Below are 21,531 nucleotides of genomic sequence, written 5' to 3' on the forward strand. Positions count from 1 at the left end.
TTTAATCATTTTCTCATCTGATTTAAGCATCACTTGATCAAATGCTGTTAAGTCCTTATAAAAACCCCATGCTTTACAATCTTTAGCATATCTCGATTGTATCTGCACCTTATGCCACCAAGAGATATTAGATCCCTGTTCTTGTATTTCTTGATTCAATTTCAATCCTCCATCCTTATCCAAAATGTCATCATATCTTATAATCCCTTCAAAATTCAATGCATTTGGATACACAAAAGCTTCCATGGGTGAAAGTCATCTTGGTAATTTATTATACAGTTTTATCTTTACCCTTTCCAACACCGACATTAATTATTTTCTAATATAATGACTTAAAAAAGAATATGTGACTTAGCCTTCTCATACCACATATAAGCGTGCCAGCCCATTTGCAAATCATGCCCTTCAAGATACAAAATTCTCTTATTTCTTAAAGTTATCCATTCTTTTAGTCATGTTAAAACAGAAGCTTGATAATACAACATCCAATCAGAGAGACCAAAACCCCCGTTCTCTTTAGCTTCCTGAAGTATCTTTAATTTAATCCTTGGTTTCTTCTTTCTCCATATAAATCTTGAAATTTGAAATTTTAAATCATTAAAAAAATTTCTATCAATTTTTATGGGAATCATTTGAAATAAAAACAAAAGCTTTGGTAATATATTCATTTTAACTAGTACTATTCTTCCCAGCAAAGATAATTGCAAATTAGCTCATTTTTCCAGATCACTCTTAATATCCTTCAATAGTTTATCATAATTGTCTTCTTTCAGAGTAGTACACTTGGCTGTAAGATAAATTCCCAGATACTTAATCTTTTTAACCATCTGCAAATCTACTTGTTCCTGCAGGGTTTTTCTCTGGTCTTGTGTAAAATTTTTTACTAACAGTTTCGTCTTTTCTCTATTTATTTTTATCCCAGTAACCTCGCCATATTCTTCAGTCCTTTGTAGGACTTTTGGCATTGTTGCAAAGGGTTCCTCCATTATGAAAACCAGATCATCTGCAAATGCTTGCAATTTGTAGCTTTCATCTCTAATTCTGGTACCTCTAATGTCCGCATCATCCCTGATACTTCTATTCAACACCTCTAAAATCAGTATAAACAACAGAGGTGATAACGGGCATCCTTGTCTTGTACCCTTTTGTATCTCTATAATCTTTGTAAATTCTCCATTAATTATAATCCTAGCCGACTGCTTTTGATAAATGCTTGATATCGCATTAATAAACTTTTCACCAAACTCCATTTAGGCCATCTGTTGCATCATAAATTGCCAGTTGACATTATCAAAGGCCTTCTGTGCATCTATAAATAATAAAGCCATTAGTTTTTCCATATGTATCTCATAATACTCTAGGATATCCAAGATAGTTCTCAAATTATTCCTCATTTGTCTTTTAGGCAAAAAAACATTTGGTCTGAGTGAATAAAGTCTATTAGAAACTTCTTTAATCTTTCTGCCATTATGGAGGCAAAAATGTTGTAATCCACATTTAATAATGATATAGGTCTATAATTCTGAATCTGTGTCAAGACCATATCTTCTTTCAGTATTAATGTGATATTTGCCTCTGTCCAAGTATTTGGTATTTTAGCATTTAACAGTGCTGCATTACATATATCTTTAAAAAGCGTAGCAAAGACTCCTTCAAAGGATTTATAAAACTCTGCTGGCAGCCCATCCAGGCAGGAGTTTTATCGTTCTTTTGCTGCTTAATTGCCTCTATTACTTCCATGGTTGTTACTTCTTGATTCAATACCTTTTGATATTTCTCCTGTAGTTTTGGTGAATCTCCCTTTCGGATGTATTCAGAGGACCTGATCCCAAGAGGGGCTCCAGCTTGTGCCCAAGTTCTTTCACCCAGATGCATGGGTGGGGAAGGTGAAAATTGGTGCCTGGCCGCAGCATCCATGGCTGGGAAGGGTCTCTCACACTGCCCCCCCCTTGGAGATGTGTGGAACCCAGGGTGCTCCGCAGTGGCTTGGTGTTTGTTTGGTACAGCTGGGTGGCCCACCAGGATGCCGCAATGTGTCCCTGGCCTTCAGGTGAGCTCAGGCTCAGGAAAGAGGCTGGGAGATGGCTGGAGCTCACATCAGGCACCCACTGGGACACCTGTACCCAGGTGAAGGCTCATTAGCTCATGCAACAGTTGGGATGAACCCTTTCGGAATCCCTCCCTCTGGTATCCGTGGACTTCCACTTCCTCCATGCTTGGCCTGGTCCGGCAAACCAAGCTGAGCCAAGAAGGCCATGGATACTCATGGATCAGATCCCTGGTTGCCCAACCGGCAACTGTCCCCATCAGGAGAAGCTGCAGGAAGTGGGAAAGGGCACATGGGAGCAGGTGGACCAGTCGCCGTGCCCTTGACCGACCTGCTCCCCACTGGCTGCTGGTGGCCGCGGCAGCGCAAGCAGGAAAGGGGTGTTTCCTGCACAGCAGGTGGAGTTGGATTCCTGGTGATGCCTGGTGGGAACTTGGACTCAGGGTTGCTGCAAAGAGCAGCAGAGTCCAGGAAGCTGATGCCAGAAAATCCAATGCATCCCCAGCCCCAAACAGATTCCTTGCACTCCCCTAGTGTGCAAGAACATGCACACTTCTTGACCAATGTATTGCTCAGAGGTTACTCTTTAGTTGTCAGGATCTGCCTTGACGCATATGCAAAGCTGGCCCCCAATTCCATCTCCCAGCCTGCGGGCTCTGGCCTCCCTCATCTCACATTCTGTTGTGTAATCTATACAGAAAACACCTATAGTCTAGTCCTTTGAGGAGATTGCCAAAATCTGTCCAATCAAAAGATCAACCTTAGATCATTATGGGAGGTCTTTCCCAAGGAGCCCCCTCCTCAGGAAATAAGGGAGGGAGGGCTTTCTCAGCAGTGGCACCCCAACTGTGGAATCAGCTCCCCAGAGAGGTTCACCTGGCACCCTCCTTGTACTCTTTTCAGTGCCGGGTAGAGACCTTTTTATTCTCTCCATACTTTAATTGTTAGGATTATGTTAATATCTTCCATCTGCACGATAACCTGGTATTTTACTTTTTATCTTGTCCTTGGTTGGTTAAATTGAGATTCTGTTAAGGTTTATAAGGATGTTGGTTTTGGATTGTTGGATTTTATTATCACAATAATGATCAGTTTTAATATTATTTTATTGTATAATTCTATTTATTCTAGTTGTGTATTTTTAACTTTGTAACCCACTCAGAGAGTCTTATAGGCTCATGTGGTGGGATTAAAAATCCCATAAAGAAAGAAACTGCCTGGGCACGGCACATGAAACAGACACCAGACAACCTCCCTCTTTGCTCCCCGAATGTATTTTTGAAAGAAGAGTCTCCAGTTGCAGAAAGATTTGGATACACAATACGAAACATTCACTTGACCGAGAGAATAAAGCAAGCACCACCTCCCCCCCCCCCCCCCCCCCCCCCCGCCGCCCGTTGGGAAAATTTGGATAAATCCTGTCAGAAAAACATGGCTTCTGTGTGCTTTTGCATTGTGGAATCAATCCTGTACTCCTTCTCAAACCGAGCTAAGTCACTGTTTAAAATGGCATTCGTTCCCCGCTCCTTTCTCTCACCTTTAGCCATAAGCTACTGTAGACAGGCCATTTAGTCCAAATATACATTATATACCTTCACAATGATTAAATATCATGGTTGGAATTCACAATTTACCAGGAAATATCTTTTGCTAGTCCAGAGGGCTCCATGCGCCCTGGCCATTCAGAATGGTGTGGATGCATTACTTAGGGTCTGAGTCTGGATGAGCTTGAGTTCATGAATAGCTTGTCTGAGCAGACCTGGAGATGGGTTCAAGTTACTCAACTAAAGTGTCAATACGGGCAATTAGAAATATTGTAATCTCATTGTTACTGTGTGATTGACTGACATTCCTTTATCTGTTCTGTATGTGATGACCTCAGAACCTTATTGTAATCTCTGCATTCTGTCATCAATTGCCCTGTACCTGTGTACATGACCAGGAGGGTATAAAATACCCTGTACTTGTATTGAAACCTTGCAGCGAGTTCACCTCTGCCTGCCCAGTAATGCATTATCGTGAGCCTACCAGGGGAACCTGGGTCATGCAATAAAGCCACCGATGGTCTGGACGCTTGATCTTTCCCATGAACCCGAGTTTTATTTCCTCCTCATGAATTGAAATTCCGGGATCTTGTGACACCCCCCAGCATTTTTTGTACTCCAGTTCCAGGTTTGCTGCGTGATGTGGAGGCTCAGAGACTTTGCATTAAATATCTGTAGACTTAAGGAAGTGAAAACCAAAGTACTTAGAAAGAGGTGGAATAAAAGAGCAACAGACCAGGTGGGGGTTGCTCCAGACTGAGGGGCAAAGTGATAGTAGAAAATCTCGATGCGTCGTGTATGCCCTACACATTTCATGTCTCTTTTTTCTGTTCTAATGTTTGTCAGCAAATCTATTTAATTTTTTAAAATTTATATGCCACCTGCTAGTTCAACAGGAGTCTTTAGGTGGCTTACTACAAGCAATCCATATTACAAATAATTAAAATAATAAAAGCCAGTTATATATAAAAACACTGCAATGTAACAATTGGGCATTAAAATTGCGAGCAGGACAATGATACACAGCAATGGATTAACAAGTCTATTTAAAATTATTAAAAAATGTGAAGGGACACGTTTTTGCCTGGTGTCGGAATGAAAGCAACGTTGGCACCGGGTGCATTTCGCTGGGGATCTTGTTCCATAAATGAGGGGCAGCCACCAAGGGGGACCTTCCTCTTTTCACCACCCCCTCATCCCCTTGAGGGACGGCTCTTTCAGAAGGACCTCCTGCCCCGATCTGGGCAGGTAGGTACATATGGAAAAAGGTAGTCTTTTAGGTTATCAGGTCCTAACCCAGGTACAAATATTTTTATATTGTTATTTATATTATTCATTTTATATTGTTATTTTTGTATTTTATTGTATTTTATTTTGTGCTGTGAGCTGCCCCGAGGCTTCGGCAAGGGGCGGCATAGAAATGTTTTAATAAATAAATACTCTGCTATCAATTCCTTCCTGTGATTTGCAGTTAATAAATGTTATAAAACAGGAGCATCGATGGATAAAGAAACTATGCTGAATGCAGGATGACTCAATCTTCCCTGGGATCACAAAAACGGACCTTTCTGAACTCACATGTGAACAGGGCAACCCTTCTTGCAAATGGGTGGGAGTGCGGAAGTCCTCCATAAGGTATCCTGAAAGTTTTTCCCAACAACAGAGATCAGAGCAGCTTTTTTCGCCACCCAGAGATACTACAACTGGGGGGTCACAGGATGGCCATTTTCTGCTCCCCAAACTGCATTTGAAGGACCTTTTCATTCTCCTGGTACTTTAATTGTTCACCTGTTTTACTTAGTGGTTTTATATTTTAACATCGGATGCTGTGCAATTCTTACTCTTATTTCCATTTTTATTTTATTGTATTAATCTGTTGCAAACTGCCCTGAGATGACTGTGATGGGGTATAGAACTAGAACGGGATAGAAAAGTTTTACATAAATAAAAGGTGGGGAGCACACAGAGCCAGTTGTGTCTTTGCCCCCTCCCCACAATCCCAGTCCGGCCAGGATGGAGCCAGACGGAGGGTGTACCCTGCTTGACTCACAGGGTAACCCTAACACTGAAAAGAAGAGGCAGGCAAGCAGGTGGCGATTTGTTTTTTATTCCAAAAAGAACAATAAAAAATTCTCTGTTTAAAAAATTGCACTATGCATGCTGATATAGCATCTGTTTTCAATACCGTTTTACACAGGACTGTACACCATTTTGATCGTGCACCAGCGGAATGGGAATCAGTCCCACATCTGTTGTGGGCGTGTGGGGATCGCTCCGGAGTAGATCCGTCAGGGCACAGCAGGGACATGGAGCAGGGAGAGCCAACCGGAGACGCCGGGTTTCAGCCAGAAGCTACTCGCCAATCCCAGCTTTTTCATCTCTCTCAAAGAACAAAGACTTGGATTTAATATAGATAATCGATACCATATGGATACATGGTATTCGCTCTACAAAATTTAAGAGCACTTGACTCATTCTCTGCAACGTTGTCAGGCCATCGTTTTCTGCTGTTCTAACACAAAGTGGCGATTTACAATACTAGCAAACTGCCAAACTTTCTGGGCACGTGGTCACACTGGGCCTTCAAAAGCATGCCTTGGGCACCGGAGTGGCTGCTGTAAGGGGCATGGGGCAATCAAACATTTGGGGGATAATCCCCTATAGTGCTGCTCAGGCTGACTGCTCTCTCTTACCACCCTTCACCCTGCTTGCTTTCCTCTCCAGGCTATTTGTTTTCCTGTCATCTCTCCATCACCCTCCCTGCCTCCCTCCCTCCATACAAATAAATGGAGCGATTCCCTTCCCTTGCATGGATCCAGCCCACCTGCCCTGCAAACCCACCCATAAGGATTTGACCTGCTGATAAAAGCAAATGGAAGAATCGCTCCGTTCACCTCCAAAGGAGTGGCAATCTAGGAGGGTATCCCAGCCTGATCTTGTGGGGACGCCGACAGGGGCATCCATTTCTAATTCCAGCTGGGTGGGCAAGTTTTCCATTCCCACTGGACTCTCACAAAGTGTCCCGCCTGACAGTGACTGGCTTTGGAGGCTCATCATGCAACAGTCAGAGGTTTGAGGATATAACACCAGGGGCAATTATCTCCTCGGAGGGTGTTTCTTCCTGGCCTTTCCCAGGAAGGTGCCTGGATCTTCGGTCATCATCTAGAATCTGATGATGAACCCAGTGAACCTGGAATCTGACTTTGGCCCTATCCAAGTGGAAGATCCTCACCTACGTGAAACACAGAGGAGGGGCAGGACAGGGCTGTATTATTCCAGCCCTCAGCAGTTTCCAAGAATTTCTCCATGGCTTACAGAGAAGTAGTCTGGCCTTAAGGTATTTCTGTCGATATTGCTTCCTTGTTCTGAGAGCAAGAATTCTTCTGAGTTTCAATCTGCTTTTAGTTCTGTGTGCCTCTCTCTGTTTCTGTTCCTCATTCTAAATCAAGTTTGCTGTTTCAAGCTCTTGTGTGCGTCGTTTCCAAGGCAGGCTTAATACTGAGCTCAGAGCCTTCCTCCTCAGTCTGGCTGCTTTGCAGAGCTTCAGCTTGGGGCAGAGGTGGACGGTTTCAGTTTTGCTTCCCCAGCTCTTGTCCCAAGGAGATCGGAAGGGTCCGAGTGTCCCTGGCTCGGATCGGGTAGAGGTATGAGGAATTATGGCCTGTCTGCCGCTGGCTGCACAGCAGGGAACTGGGAACATGGAGGCAACTCCCACCCAGTCCTCGGCTTTCCCCGTTTTCCATCCCAGGATGGTATCCCGCAAATGGAGTAGATACATCCAGCTTGCTGGCGCTGAAGAAGTCCACACAGAGGACAGAAGAACCCCGGATGCAGGAGGAAACACTTCGAGAGAGACCCGCCAGCCCAGCGGGCACGGACCACACGGGTCAGGCTGCCGCAAGAAAGAGAGGTGTAGGTTAGAGAGCAGGCCGGGTGATGAAACCCCAGATGAGGAAAGGGCTCTCAGCATCTCTCCCGGCAGGGAGGATGGATTCCCTTGTGCTCCACCCGAGATGGGAAGAGAATGTAGGGCAGGATGCAGAGCCTCTGACCCACCGGGCTCCCAGGGCTCCTCCAGGGGCTGGACCGAGCTTCCGAGTGCCGCTCCCTGGAGGTCCCACCACAGAGGACCTCCCTGTGGCGTCTCCTCGCCTTGCCTGCCGGTCCCCTTTGCAGGGCTGGGAGGAGACAGGGAATACTGTGCCCCTTCCAAGATGGCCGTGGGTTAAGAAAGGATGCAGGCTGATGGTGCCAAGGAAGGCCAGCCCCAGCGACATCATCTGACCCACAGGCTGCTGCTATTTGGGAATAGGAGTGGGGACTATCTAGCTGCCCATGTTAAAATTACTCTGCATCCAAGAGATGAGGCGGGCCAGGCTGTATCTCCAAAGGGTGCAGAGATGCAGTTTGCTTGCGAGGAAGTTGCTAACCATGAAACACTCTAAAACACACATGCACACGCACCCCCCCCCCGCCCTTTCGATGGGATTCCCGCACAAATACTGTTGCTGGAGTTCTCAGACCCTTGTGCTGGGCTGGAGAGAAAGGCGTTTCAGTTTTGGGCAGGAGGGAGCGAAGGGGGAGTCTAAGCTAGTTCTGAGACACAGACCAAACTTTTCTAATCAGTCCAGCCTAAGTCCTTTGGCCACAGCACCAGCACCAGCACAAAAAAATCATATACACGAGTTAAAATTTTAAATCTATATTTAGAACAAAAGGCAGGGCTTGTCTCTAAGCATGGGCTTCCGAGGGCATTTTTCTGGTGTGCGGCGGGGTAGGGAGCAAAGGGCACACGTCTGTGTGACGAAGGAAGAGACCTATATGCGTGCACAACACTAGCTTCACAGCACACGTCTTGCCTCCCTCCTTCCATTCCTCCACTACAACTCCCATGACCCAATTTCCCACCCCAGGGAGGCCCGACCTGGGTCGGCATAAAAACGCAAAGGGGGAGCCAACACTCACATGATTCTGTTGCTTCCAGGCCATTGTGTAATTTCTCTGCAAGAAAACACAAACAGGCAAAAGACACACTCAAGAGCTCCAATCTCATGGCCTGCAGTTGCAAAGCCCTCTGCCCAACTTCTACCAAACTTGGGGCTTTTTTTATTATTGGCTAGAGAAATGGGATTTCACATAAATTTAAATATGTTTTTAAAGTTATCATAAATGGAAAAAGAAGGGTGTGGGAGCTGACCCAGCGGGCTCGATGTTTTTGATGATGGATGTTGTTTGTAGGTTTTTTTTGTTCGTTTTGTTTTTTTAGGATTATAATTTCAAATAAAACTTTTTTTTTTTTTAAAGTCCTCTTGTCCAGGAGACCCTCCCCCTAACGCCCCCCCCCCCGGAAGGAAGCCCCAAGTGCCGCATGGCCCTCCAGGGATGGAGCTCCCACACAGGCAGAGTTCCCTCTTGTCTAATCCGTGGATGGAGCTAAGGAGCGGCTGCCATCTGAGAGACTCCAGGAAAGTTTTCTCCTGGGATCACCAGCGGAAGATTCTGGGAACGGTTACAGCTTCTCCATCAAGAGGGGAGCAGTTGGTTTCCCATACATACATGGACTAAGGCACAGATTGCATTCCTCAACCCCGGCACATCCTTGGAGTCTCCAGAGTGCAGAAAGTTGTTTAAAAGCAATTTTCAAATCTTTGGCCTCAACCGAAAGACACTCTGAGAACTGTAAGACTGGGGAAAGAGACAGACAAGAGGAGACAGAAAGAGAAGAGGGAGAAATTGAGGGACATGGGGCTCCAGAGCAAGGGTGGACCAAAGAGAGGGTGTTTTGTGTGGGTAGGTATGTGTGAACATTTGTGCATGTGTGTGTGTGAGGGAGGGAGGGAACACAACCAGGTCCTCATGTAACAGTAGTCCATGGGTTAAACCCATGACTCTTCTGCTTTTAAAACCAGCTCCTTCCTTGTTGCTAAGTGTGTCATCTCTACCTGTACAGTTGGGGTATTTTTGGGGAGCTAACCAAGCCCACGGTTTCTTGTTGCAAAAAAAGCAGGTTGCTTACCTGTAACTGATGTTCTTCGAGTGGCCATCTGTGCAGTCACACATATGGGTACTGCGCCTGCGTGGTGCCTTTGGCCGCAAGATTGATAGCTAACGGTTTTTGGCGGGAAGCTCCACTCCCCCTCCCCCTTGTGGCCTATAAAGAGCGGAGTGTCCGCCATTTTGTTCAGTCTTTGCGACCGAATGTATGGTATCTTAATGGATTTTTTTTTTTTTGTCGGTACCGTAAAGGAGATGGTTGGTACCGAAAGTGCCCTCTCTCATCAACACTGAGCTGTCGATGCATCCACTCACCGACACCGAGCGGGGCCAACGGGCGGGTTGTGTGATTGCACAGATGGCCACTCGAAGAACATCAGTTACAGGTAAGCAACCTGCTTTTCTTCGTCGTGGCCTCTGTGCATCACACATATGGGTAGATTAACAAGCTTACCATCAAAGGAGGAGGGAAGGTGTCCTCATCGAAGGACGGAGGAGAGAACAGTTCTACTGAAGGAGCAGTCCCGTCAAGCCCGAACATCGAGACGGTAATGCTTGGCGAAAGTGCAGGGATTCACCCAAGCAGCGGCTCTGCAGACGTCATCAATCGGAACCCCGGATACGAAAGCAGAAGATGTAGCGACAGCTCTAGTAGAATGGCCTCGAGGAACTGAAGGCAAATAGAGCTTAGCTAACTGATAACACAAGACAATAGTGTGGATATCCATTTAGAAAGCCTTTGTGGAGTGACTGGGTCGCCCTGATCTCTAGCCGAATATTTGATGAACAGTTTATTGGATCGCCGAATAGACTCCGTTCGCGATCGATAAAAGGCTAAACAACGCCGAACGTCGAGGGAGTGCAAGGATCTTTCCAAGGGATTCGACGGCGATGGTAAAAAGGCGGGCAGTACAATGTCTTGTCCTGTATGGAAAGGTGTAGAGACTTTGGGCAAGAAAGATGGGTCGAGACGTAAAACGACCTTTTCTCTGTGGAAGTTTAGATAAGGAGGGTCGACGCGGAGGGCACAAAGTTCACTGGCCCTCAGGGCTGACGTGACAGCTGCAAGGAACGCCGTCTTCCACGAAACTCATCGGAGATCCACAGTCGCCAAAGGTTCAAACGGGGCCTTCATAAGGGCCTGTAGAACTACAGAAAGGCTCCACGTGGGCATAACCAGTCTAATTGATGGATTAAGATTATACAGTCCTTTCAAAAATCTCTTGAGGATAGGATGAGAAAATAGGGGTGATCCGTCGACTAAGCCACTGTAGTAGGCTATTGCGGCCGTATACACTTTAATAGAAGACAGCTTCAGTCCAGAGTGATGCAACTCCAGAAGGAACTGAAGAATTTGTTCGATTGATGAGATGAGTGGGGAGAACGAATGAGAATCGGCAAAGGTGGAAAAACGTTTCCATTTAGCCGTATATGACTTCCTTGTGGACGGCTTTAGGGCAGAGTCGATAATATGCTGAATCTCAGGGTGCAAGAGCATTGGGTTCGAATTCGACGGGGTCTGTCTTGAACCGGATGGTACGGAGAGACTGTGGCAGTGAGAGGCACCCGCATGGTTGGATTCAAGAATCGGAACCGAAGCGGTCGAAGTAATCGTCGATACCGATGGATTAATAGAAGCTGTCAGATTCGAGGCTCTCGAATCCGTCGTCGGCCCCAATGAAAGGTCAATCATCGAATCCGCCACGCTGTCAGGTTCAATGAGAGCAAGTCCGGGTGACGAAGTGTGCCGTCCATTTGCGTTATAAGATATGGAAGTGCCGGAAGATGAAGAAACTCCCCGCGGGAGATGTCGAGCAGTTTCGCAAACCACGCTTGACGTGGCCACCAAGGGGCAACTAGTATCCCCAATGCACAGTCGCTCACTATCTTTGCTACGACCTTCATCAAAAGAGGGATCGGAGGAAAAGCATAGAAGTTGATGTTGCCCCAAGGGTTCATGAATGCGTCCCCTAGGGATGCTTGTCCAATTCCCGCTCTGGAACAGTAAGTCTCGCATACCCTGTTCCGTCGAGTAGCGAATAAGTCCACATCAGGGAACCCCCAGTGCCTGAAAAGGTGGTTGCACATACGAGGATCCAGTTCCCACTCGAGAGAAGTGAAGATGTGTCTGCTGAGAAGATCCGCGTGCACGTTGTCTGTGCCGGCCAGATGAACGGCCATCAGAGTAATGTGTCTCTGAATGCACCAGTCCCAAATTCTCATAGAAAGCCTGGCTAAGGTCGGTGACTTCGTCCCTCCTTGCTTGTTCAGATAAAAAACGGTCGCTATATTGTCCGAAGTTATCTGAACGATCCGATGATGAAGGAGGTCTTCGAAAGAACAAAGGGCTTTGAAGACTGCCAGAAGCTCTAGGAAGTTGGTATGATTCGTGGACTCTAGACGAGTCCACGTTCCCTGGGTAGACAGGCCAGAGCAGATCGCCCCCCATCCTAGGAGAGATGCGTCAGTACCGAGAGTTATCGAAGGAGGTCGCGCCCTGAAGGGGACTCCCATCACGAGATTGGTCGGTTTCAGCCACCAGCACAGGGAGTGGAGCACGGAAGACGGGATCCGAATCCGTTTCAACTGTGGGTCTCTTTGTGGATGATACACCTTGTTGAAGAATAGTTGTAGTGGGTGAAGCCGAAGTCTGGCATGTGGAACTACGGCAACTGAGGAGGCCATATACCCCAGGACCCTCTGGATGGATCTCGCCGTAACCGTTCCCTCTTGTCGGATTCGATGGATATGGCGAGCGAGAGTCTGCTGTCTGTCCTGAGGGAGGAAGGCTTTCTCCAACATCAAATCCAAGAGGGCTCCAATGAAGGTGAGTGTCTGTGTCGGAAGAAGTTTTCTCTGTATTAATATGTAGGCCCAGACTATCTAGTAAGGTACGGGTTGTATGGGTGGTGTCTAGGAGTCCTTCTCTGGATTGCGAGACCAACAGCCAGTCATCGAGGTACGGGTAAATTTGTATGCCCTGAAGGCGTAGGAAGGCACAGACAGGAGCCATGCATTTGGTAAAAACTCTCGGAGCCGTAGCCAGTCCAAAGGGTAAAACTGTGAATTCATAAAGTTGGTTTGCAACAGCAAAACGGAGGAAACGCCTGTAAGTTGGATGAATTGAAATATGAAAGTAGGCATCCTTCAGGTCCAGTGAGGCGAACCAATCCCCTCTCCTTAACAACGGCAAAATGTTTTGAAGGGTGGTCATACGAAACTTTCTCGGTATAATAAACTTATTCAAGTCCCGTAAATCCAAAATCGGACGTAGACCACCATCCCGCTTGGGGACCGTAAAGTATCTGGAATAGAATCCATGAAGTCCGTCAGATGGAAATACTTGACGAATCGCTCCTTTAAGGAGAAGTTGATGTATTTCGTCGAGAAGTACCGGCGAACATGAAGTAGACCAGATCAGACTCGATGAAGGAACGATGTCGAATTCTATTCGATAGCCGTGTTGAACAATGGATAATACCCACCAGATGTGATGGACTCCCAAATGGGAGTCGGCTTCGGAGCCGATCCCCAGATGAGAGGGGGGTGGGTATTAAACGAGCGTGAGGAGTGGTTTGCCAGTCCCGTCAGCGCTGCCTCCGATCGTCGAAACGACGGCGGCCCCGTTGGAAGCGCTGTTGGGGCTGAGGGCGGCGGCGCTGTTGATGCTGTTGTTGCTGGCGGTGTTGCGGCAGCTGTCTCTGCTGGTATGACTGCCTGTAGGTTGGCCGATTCCAGGACCACTTACGTCTGCTGTGTGACTGGATCTCCATCCTGTGCGCCGTCATTCTTGACTCCTGCAGTATCTTGAGTTTGTGGTCGGTACGCGAATGGAAGAGCCCGGAACCATCAAAAGGCATCTCTTCTATTCGCCGCTTGGTTTCCTCCGGGAAATTACAATTCCGAAGCCATGCGTGTCTCCGGAGGGAAACGGCACCGACCGAGGCCCAGGAGTCAGTGTCCACGTGGTGACATGCCGTGGACAACTGCTGCACTGCGACCTGCATGGCTTCTTTGATTAGGACCTTCGCAAGGTCACCCTGGTGGTCTGGGAGGGTGGAGGCGACGTTGTGGAGGCGCTGCATAATAAAATATTGATATCGCGCCAACGTCACCTCGTAGTTGGAAATGCGAAGTCCTAAGCCCGAGGCAGCATAGACCCGCCTGGCCAGGGAATCTATTTTCCGGCCCTCCTTATCCCTCGGCGCCGTATGTCCCCTCGCCTCTCTGCCTTGCGAGGATTCGACGACCGCCGAGTTTGGTTTCGGGTGCTTTAGCAGGAAGGGGATGTCTTCTTCCCGGACCCTGTACATAGACTCATATCTCCTGGATGTCGGCTGAGGATGTGAAGGTAGGTCCCAGGGCTGCGTCATCGCCTGCTGCAGGGTAGTTATAAGTGGCAGAACGATGAAGGTCGATTGCTCCCCATGGACGATGTTGTAAAACTTGTCCGTCGACGGTCCCGGGCGCTGGGCTGCATCGATGTCCAGGGACCGGACAAGCCTGGACATCAGCTCCGCGAAGGAGACGTGCAATTCATCGGGTGACGCAGGATCCTGGGATGTCACCACGACGTCCGGGGAGGTTGAGTCTACTTCAGAGTCATCCAAATCAGCACCGTAGTATGGTGGGGCAGAAGATGATGACTCCGCTGGCGAGAAGGAGCGGCTGCTTCCGCTTTGCGGGGATCGAGGTGGCACCCTCCTTGAATCCACAGACCGCGGTTGGTCGTGGGGTGGAGGTGAGGATCGCACCCTGGGAGCAGGGTAGTACTCCACAGAGAGCGGGTTTCCCCAAGGTTGGTAGTAGGGACGACGCCAACTCTCCGGGCGTTGCTCTACCGAGCGGCTCCTCTGATTCCCTGGTGGGGACAGACCAGCTTCTGTCTCCAATGTTACCACGGGCATCGGTGTCGGTGACCTCGCTCTAGGAGGGGAGTCCTGGATTTCCCCATCCAAGATAGATCCCCATAGAGTTGGAAGGGGTGCAGATGGGAGGTCGACTGCACGTCGGGGAGACCCCTGAGGGGTAATCCACATGGCCTCCTGAAGGATCGGTTCAGGCGGGGTCGGTATCGTAACCACCATCGGTACCGAGGGTCCCGTCGGCTCCGAGTCCCAATGTCAGGAACGGTCTGTGGACTTAGCCTTCTTTGGAGGCTTAGAGGCCTTCTCCTTTCTGGCCTTCTTATGGCCTGCCGGCTTCTCTTTGGCATGCTTCCGCTTCTCATGCCTCTTTTTTGGTGAAGCAGAGGGGGCCACCGAAGCAGATGCACCTTCATCCGAAGGGCGTGAGGGTGGAGCCACAGAAGCGGAGCCAGGTTTTGGGATAGAGACGAGCGGGTCTGATTGCATCAGAGCCCTATCCCAAAGGAGCCTCCGAAGCCGGTTCTCGCGGTTCTTCCTAGCCTGCTTTGAGAAGGCTAGGCAATGAACGCACTTATCCGTCCTATGCCCCTCTCCAAGGCAGAGGAGGCATAGGTCGTGTGGGTCAGTAGGTGCCATTTTTGACCTGCAGTCCGCACATTTGCAGAAAGCCGCTCGATGTGCCATCGCAGAAGAAAAGAAGAAAAAGAGAGATAGTGCAGAGGGTAAGTATATATTTTTTGTTTTGTTTTTTTTGATAGATTGAAGAAGAAATAACAAGAGAAAAACTACACAGAAGCGGGAAACGAAGTAAGGGGAAAGTAGTATAAGGGCAATATATAAGGAGAGAACCAAGAATAGCCAAAGCGAAAGTCGAAAGCGGCACGAGGCACAGCGAACGGCGGTCGCAAAGACTGAACAAAATGGCGAACGCTCCGCTCTTTATAGGCCACAAGGGGGAGGGGGAGCGGAGCTTCCCGCCAAAAACCGCTAGCTATCAATCTTCCGGCCAAAGGCACCACACAGGTGCAGTACCCATATGTGTGATGCACAGAGGCCATGACAAAGAACAACTGGATTCACACACCAGCAGCCTGCAAAAGAACCAGTTGTAGGCTGCTGCCTGAAAGAGGAGGTCATTGGCAAGCTGCAGGATCGTCCCCAATAAACCATGGTTTATTTAACCCGTGGGTTGTTGTGACCTTAGAATAGCCCCAGAGAGAGAGAAAACTGCATTCATGTCGGATCTAAGCCATCTTCTCTGAAGGTGCAGATGGCTTAAGCCCACAACCGTTCTCTTGACTGGCAGCATACCAGCATGCAACCAGCTCCCTCACTGACCCTGCCAAATTTCTTGAGCAAGCCCCTCTCCTCCGGCTCGGGGCCCAGAAGCAGCTACCTGCCTTCACCGGAAGGAGGTACAACCTTTCTGAGCCTGGAAGGGGAAGAAGTTTGGTGTTTCCGCAGGAGCTTCGCTGCAGCATCACAGACAGCCGCATGCTCAGACACATGGATGGACACGCACACCGATCCCAGACGAGCCCCCCATGCCAGGAGAGGCCTGCCCTGTGCTGGTCTGAACATGCAAAACTCACCTAACTCTGCTTCACGGCCATCTTGATGTTTCTCTGCAAAAAGACAAGCACAGTACAGCTCCAAGTTAGACATAATCCGGTCTCGTTGGCTGCAGTGATGAAGCGTTTCCCTCCTGCTCCCCACCAGAGCCTTCTCCAGCCTCTTCCCGGCACCCTCCAGGAGTCGAGGTCCGAAAGCTCCCCACAAAACCACGGGGATGGAGGTCTCACAGGGGGGAGAACCAGTTTCTCAGAGGCCTCCCCGCAAGCAGCAGAATCGCCCCCTGGGCTGGCAGAAGGCCACAAAGAGCATCGGTTCCCTTGACTTCTGGGGATCCAAGAAGGTGCAAGTGGGGAAAGGCAGGGGGACCACAGGAAAGCCATCTCCAGGGACCACCAGCTCCAGACTCGAGTTGCCGGGAACAACGGGATCTTCTCAGTTTGGAGGGCAGGCACTGCATCCCCATACACACGTGCCCCAAGGGACAGGGAGCACGCCCCACCCGAATGCGCACGCAGGGATTTTCCAGGGTGCAGACAGTTCTTTTTAATAGCAACTTGCACGCCTGCAGTTCCGGTTAAGGAACAAGGTCGTGAGAAGTACCAGACAGAGAGAAGAGAGACAAAAAGGGATACAGGGAGAAATTGGGAGAAAGGGGGACACAGAGCACGGGGAAGCAGAGAAGCAGGGTGTGTGTGTCAGGGGAGGGGAGGAGGAGGAGGAGGAGGAGGAAGGGCTTCTGAGGAACCACAGAACAACAGGCCACAGGTACAATCCAAGTCAGCAAGCGCCTCCCTCAACCTCGCACTGTCCCTGCCAGGCATTTCTTGGGCTACCCACTCTTCTCCTCAGGCTGATTCCAGGAGCAGCAACCCCACTTTACCTAAAAGAGAGACCCCTGTTTGGGGGCCGGGAGAGTGGGAAGGAGGCCCATGTTTCCAGCAGGAGCTCCCCCAACAGGTCAGCGGCAACCAAAGGCTCAGACACAACACAGTTAATGCTCCTGAGCCCGCTTCCTGCTGAGGCGATGGAGGGAGAGGGAAACTGAGAGAGCCTCTTGGTGTCACAGAATATTTTTATTTTTTTCTGAAGATACAGCAGCTGCTAAGCCTGGACACCCGGTTTGCTGGACAGAGGAAGCCTGGCCTCAGAGAAACTGGTCTGCCAGGACAACTCCCGCCATCTTTCTCATTTGGTCTTCCTTGCCATCAGAACCCGAAACGTGGCCCTGGTTCTGTGTGTTCATCCACTGACCCTCTTATGCCCACATTTTCTGCCCAAGAGAGGCCTGCCCCGTGTTGGAGTAAATGACCAAGGAGGGAGGCAGCGCTCACCTGATGCTGCTGCTCTGCAGCCGCCCCGAAGTCTCTCTGCAAAAACACAAACATAGGCACAACTCCAAGTCAGAGAACATCCCCTCTCTTCCTCCGCAGTCACTAAGATCCCCGATTCCTGCTCCCCAGCAGAACTTTCCCAGTGGTTCCCTAACAACACCCAGGGCAGAAGGTCCCGAAGCAGTTTGCATAAACTGTAGGAGAATAAAGACTTTATCAGGTCCGCTGCTTCAGGGACTTCCCTCTGGACAGCCCTGGAGGACAGTTCAGGTCATCTTCTGGGGACGTGATCTGGACGGCTGGGGCTGGCCGGACCTCTACCTGAGCATTTCTCTCCTGCTGCTTCACCAAAGAGATGCAAGGGGGTTGAGCTGAGATGGTTCTCCGCCTACAGGAGCAACGGAGAACTCGCCGAGCACCAGGCTGGCTTGGGTCCTTGGGCACTCATCACGATGGGAGCTGACAGAGGCTGAAGAAAGGCAGCACAGACGCCCTTCCCCTGGACTCATCTGAAGTCCCCCAGGAGGGCACATCCTGCAGGAAGCTGAGCCCCTCCAGGCATGCCTGGAGCACACGCAGCTTGTGGGGCTCGCCGTTAAAATGCCCCACAGCTCGTCCCTGCCAGGCTCAGAAGGGAAGGTCACTGTGCGCTGAACAGACCACGCACAACCAGAAAACAGGCCATGGGGAACTGCTCCACCCACCCACCTGGGCCGGCCGTGCACACACGGACCCTCTGGTGCGTGGGCCCACTGGGGCTCCACAGTACCTGCCCTGTGAATTGCCCCACTGGTCTCCGTCGTTATTTGTTTTTTGGCGCCAGGCCAAGGCCTTCTTATTTAAACAATATTTTAATAGCTGTTAATATTATTTATTGGTTTTAATTTCTACAGCCAGGGTGAATCCGGATTTTATATGCATTGTTTATATGACTGTTTATTTATTGTGTTGGAAGCCATCCCGAGGCTCATGCGAACGGGACGGCATGCAAAAACTCCAAATAAATAATAAATAAATAAATCTCCACCCCAGCAGGTCATCCACATCTTACTTACTGACACGCCACCAAGCAACCACAGCTACTACAACCAGCAGGAGAGCCCCCAGAACCCCAAGAACAATCCTCAGGATGAACGCTGCAGAAAAATTAGGGGGAAAGAGCAAAGCCATTAGAGTCGCAGCAACGCCCTGGATGCGGCCCTGGGAGTTCAGAGGGGTGGAATGGGGCGGGGGGGCAAAGACTAGGAAGAGCTCCTTCTTCCACTCCTTGACAAAGCCAGGGCCCTTTGCATTTGCGGAACTAATTTGCACAGAATACTTCACATCTTGGGCAGCAAGTCACAGTAGCGCGGAGAGAAAGCTCTGGCCTCGGCAGGGGGTTCCTCTTTAGGGCTGGCAAGGCAGGAAAGAGTCACCCCAAAGCAGGGCTAAGAAACACAACGTGCAAATCAATCACGTCGCACACGGAGGATGCTCCTGGGGGATTCTAGAGCATTCCCAACAGTTGCAGAGGGTTCCCAGGGGTTTCCCCAGCCTCTTCCTCCTGGGAAAAGTCACCTCCCAGAATCCTCCACTGCAAGAAAAGGGCCTTTGCTGCCTGCACAGGGCAGTCTCTCACCTGTGGGGTCCTCCCATGTTTTGATCACAGGCTCTGGCAAGGTTTCATGTTCCACGTGGCACCAAAAGTGCTGCCTTTCCGCAGGATCGATCTCGATGCCCAGCCAGAAGTAGAAAGTCCCATCAGAGTTTGGAGCCAGAACCCCCCGGGAGCTCTCCTGCACCCAGACCTCCTTGTCCCTGCTCCACTTCACGTCGATCCTTCGGGGGTAGAAGCCCTGGGCATGGCAGGTGAGGGTCTCCGTGCTGCCAGGGCCTGCCCTTCTGGTCACCTTCACCTTTGGAGGCTCTGCAAAAGCACCAACACCTGTGTTAACACAGAGCTTCTCCAGGACCTGGCAGGAGGGATGCCTTTTGTGAACATGCGGGAAACTGCCTCATGTGGCCATTTAGTCCCGATCCGAAGCTTCAACCATTTCAACTTACACGACCCCCAAAACATCCAAGGAGAGGGTTCTGCCAGCCACCCTCAGTCATCTGATGAGCTTTGGAAAAATCCACCCAGCTTTGGCTGGGCTTGGGACAACTATCAGGCGGGCTGCTTGGTCACCCGGCTTCATACATGCTCCAAAGGGAAGGCCTCAGAGGCAGGCAGGTCCTGGATATTCCCTTCAAGGGATGGATGCCGGTTTGCCCCTCTTGCTTTCTCGGAGGTATCACCCAAACTTCCTTGGCTTCGGCCTTTTTGCATGAATTAAAGCAAAGCAAAGTCTGCACATCCCACCTCACCCCTCCAGGTCAGATCCACCGGAGGAGGGCAAGGAAAGGGCCACCCACGAGCCCGACCAGGAACGGAAGAGGAAGGAAAGCCAGGAAGAAGCAAGATCCTCTTTGCCGTTTCCATCGCCTTTCTTTGCGAAACAAAACGTAGCGCTCTAAATGGGGCAGTCTAGACATGCTCAGTGGCAGCCTGATCTGACACTGACCTCACAGAAGTTGCCTCCCTGAGAAGGGGAAAGGGAGCTATGCACACATTCGGAGCCACTTGGTCTGGAAATGCTGCTTCAGAAGCAAGCAAACAAAAAGGGCAAACCTGCCCACACTCAAGGGCAGAAGCCCTGCATCAAGGCGTGCGGATGCAGGAAGCCTGGATCCTCCTCTCAATCCTGTGAGAGTTTGGAGCCCCCGTTGCCGCCTCCCCGCCCTCGTTTGCAATCCCTCTCTCTCTCTGCCAAAGATATGCAGCTGGGGCTGGACAGAGGAAGTGGGGACTCCCGCAGAGCACAGGGAAGGATCTTGGTCCCGGAAGAAGCTGCAAGGGGAGCAGAGAGGAACTCCATCCATCCATCCATCCATCCATCCAGCCAGCCAGCCAGCCATCCAGCCATCCATCCAACAATCAGATTTCTGCCCTGCCCATTAGCCAGAAAAATTCCCTGGCCTTTGGCCTGCCAGTCAGGAGGAGGTGGAGAGGCTGAGCAGAGGCCGGTGGGTTTCGCTAGAGCAGAGCAGTGGTGCAGGCAGGGAGGGGTTGCTTGGAACGCGGGGAGGACTCAACCACGCTGAGCTGCTCCAGTGGAGCCAAAGCTTGGCCAGGCGCTTGCCTGAAGGAGGCGGTGGAAAGCTGCACCCTGCCAGCTGGGGAGGAACAACTCGACACAGAATAAAGGAAAGGAAATACAAATCCCTGGAAGTTCTAAGAAGAACAGGCTAGGGGTGCATGTCCAGCTGCCCTGCTTGAATTCATCCCAGGAAGGCATTCCATTTTGGGAGGAAAGAACAAGAAGACACGCCACTCCAAATGTCCTCCATTCAGCCTCCTCACCCGTCCTCCGCAGCCCTTCCTGGCCAGCATCCAGCCTGGCCTGGAACCACTCGGCACAGGTCTGGTCCACGTAGGCCCTGAAGCGCTGGGTGACAGCAGGGTCCGACAGCCAGTTCCTCTTGGTCCTGTGGGCCTCCACGTCGGCCGCCGTCCAGGTGAGGGCCTGCATATCCAGGCTGAGGAAGTCCCTCCCGTCGTAGCCGAACTGCAGATTCCGCTCTTTGGGCTTGCCGAGGCCCCCCTCGCAGCTGGCCATCATCTGCCAGGTGTGGAGCCCTGGAAGAGACCCCGCGAGTCTGGGGGACATCATGGCATGGGCACAACGCCGCCCATCCCACCCCACCGGTCCAGTGAGCCAGAGGAGCCATGCCACTAGTTTTGCTTTTAGCCAGGAGGCAGTGAGAGCAGCTGCCCAAGGGCATGAAGACCATCAGTAAGATTTGCAGGAAGAAGAGGCTTGTTACCTTGCCAGCTGCTCATCCCTGCAACACCTTATTCCTGACTAGCACTTTAATCCTGAACTGCTTTTAAACTCTTGTCCATCACGACTGCTTCTGGCCTCCTGGAAACATTGCTAAGCAGCTTTGCAAAAGCGCCATTCCTGCTTTCTCCTCGGTCCATACTAGACAATGACCACCATGCTCCCGTTCCCCTTCGCTTGTTTACATTAAGGCAGAAGCTCCCGACGGGAACACCAGGCTCACCTTCCCGTATCTTCTTGCAGAGATACGTATCTCCACCTCCCTGCCTGGCTGCCTGCAAAATACTGGAAAGGCTTGTGATTCTTCCT

General features: G+C 50.1%; 1 protein-coding gene across 3 annotated transcripts; it reads right to left on the reverse strand.

The window, feature by feature from the left end:
- Positions 1–5,678: 5,678 nt before the first annotated feature.
- LOC123024640 (RLA class I histocompatibility antigen, alpha chain 11/11-like) lies at positions 5,679–21,022 on the reverse strand. Of its 3 annotated transcripts, XM_044432628.1 has the most exons (8): positions 20,742–21,022; positions 18,978–19,265; positions 18,415–18,495; positions 17,360–17,395; positions 16,046–16,078; positions 9,148–9,276; positions 8,557–8,592; positions 5,679–7,483 (listed from the first exon to the last, which is right to left on the reverse strand). In XM_044432628.1, coding segments are annotated over exons 1-7 (828 nt in total). In that variant the 5' UTR covers positions 21,001–21,022; the 3' UTR covers positions 5,679–7,483; positions 8,557–8,590. The 3 variants fall into 3 exon arrangements, with proteins under 3 accessions (XP_044288563.1, XP_044288564.1, XP_044288565.1); XM_044432629.1 differs by lacking the exon at positions 18,415–18,495; XM_044432630.1 differs by lacking the exon at positions 9,148–9,276.
- Between the last annotated feature and the right edge of the window lie 509 nt (positions 21,023–21,531).

Source organism: Varanus komodoensis, unplaced genomic scaffold (genome assembly GCF_004798865.1).
Source record: "Varanus komodoensis strain SLA01 unplaced genomic scaffold, ASM479886v1 scaffold240, whole genome shotgun sequence".
NCBI classification, from domain to species: domain Eukaryota; kingdom Metazoa; phylum Chordata; class Lepidosauria; order Squamata; family Varanidae; genus Varanus; species Varanus komodoensis.

Excerpts from the sequence above, each read along its gene's own strand:
- LOC123024640 (XM_044432628.1), bottom strand. The coding sequence starts at position 21,000 with ATGATGGCCAGCTGCGAGGGGGGCCTCGGCAAGCCCAAAGAGCGGAAT. Across the intron at positions 19,266-20,741 it reads GGAAGGGCTGCGGAGGACGG|AGCCTCCAAAGGTGAAGGTG; the intron begins GTGAGGAGGCTG and ends GTGCTTTTGCAG. Across the intron at positions 9,277-16,045 it reads TGGCCGTGAAGCAGAGTTAG|TCTTACAGTTCTCAGAGTGT; the intron begins GTGAGTTTTGCA and ends CTCTTTCCCCAG.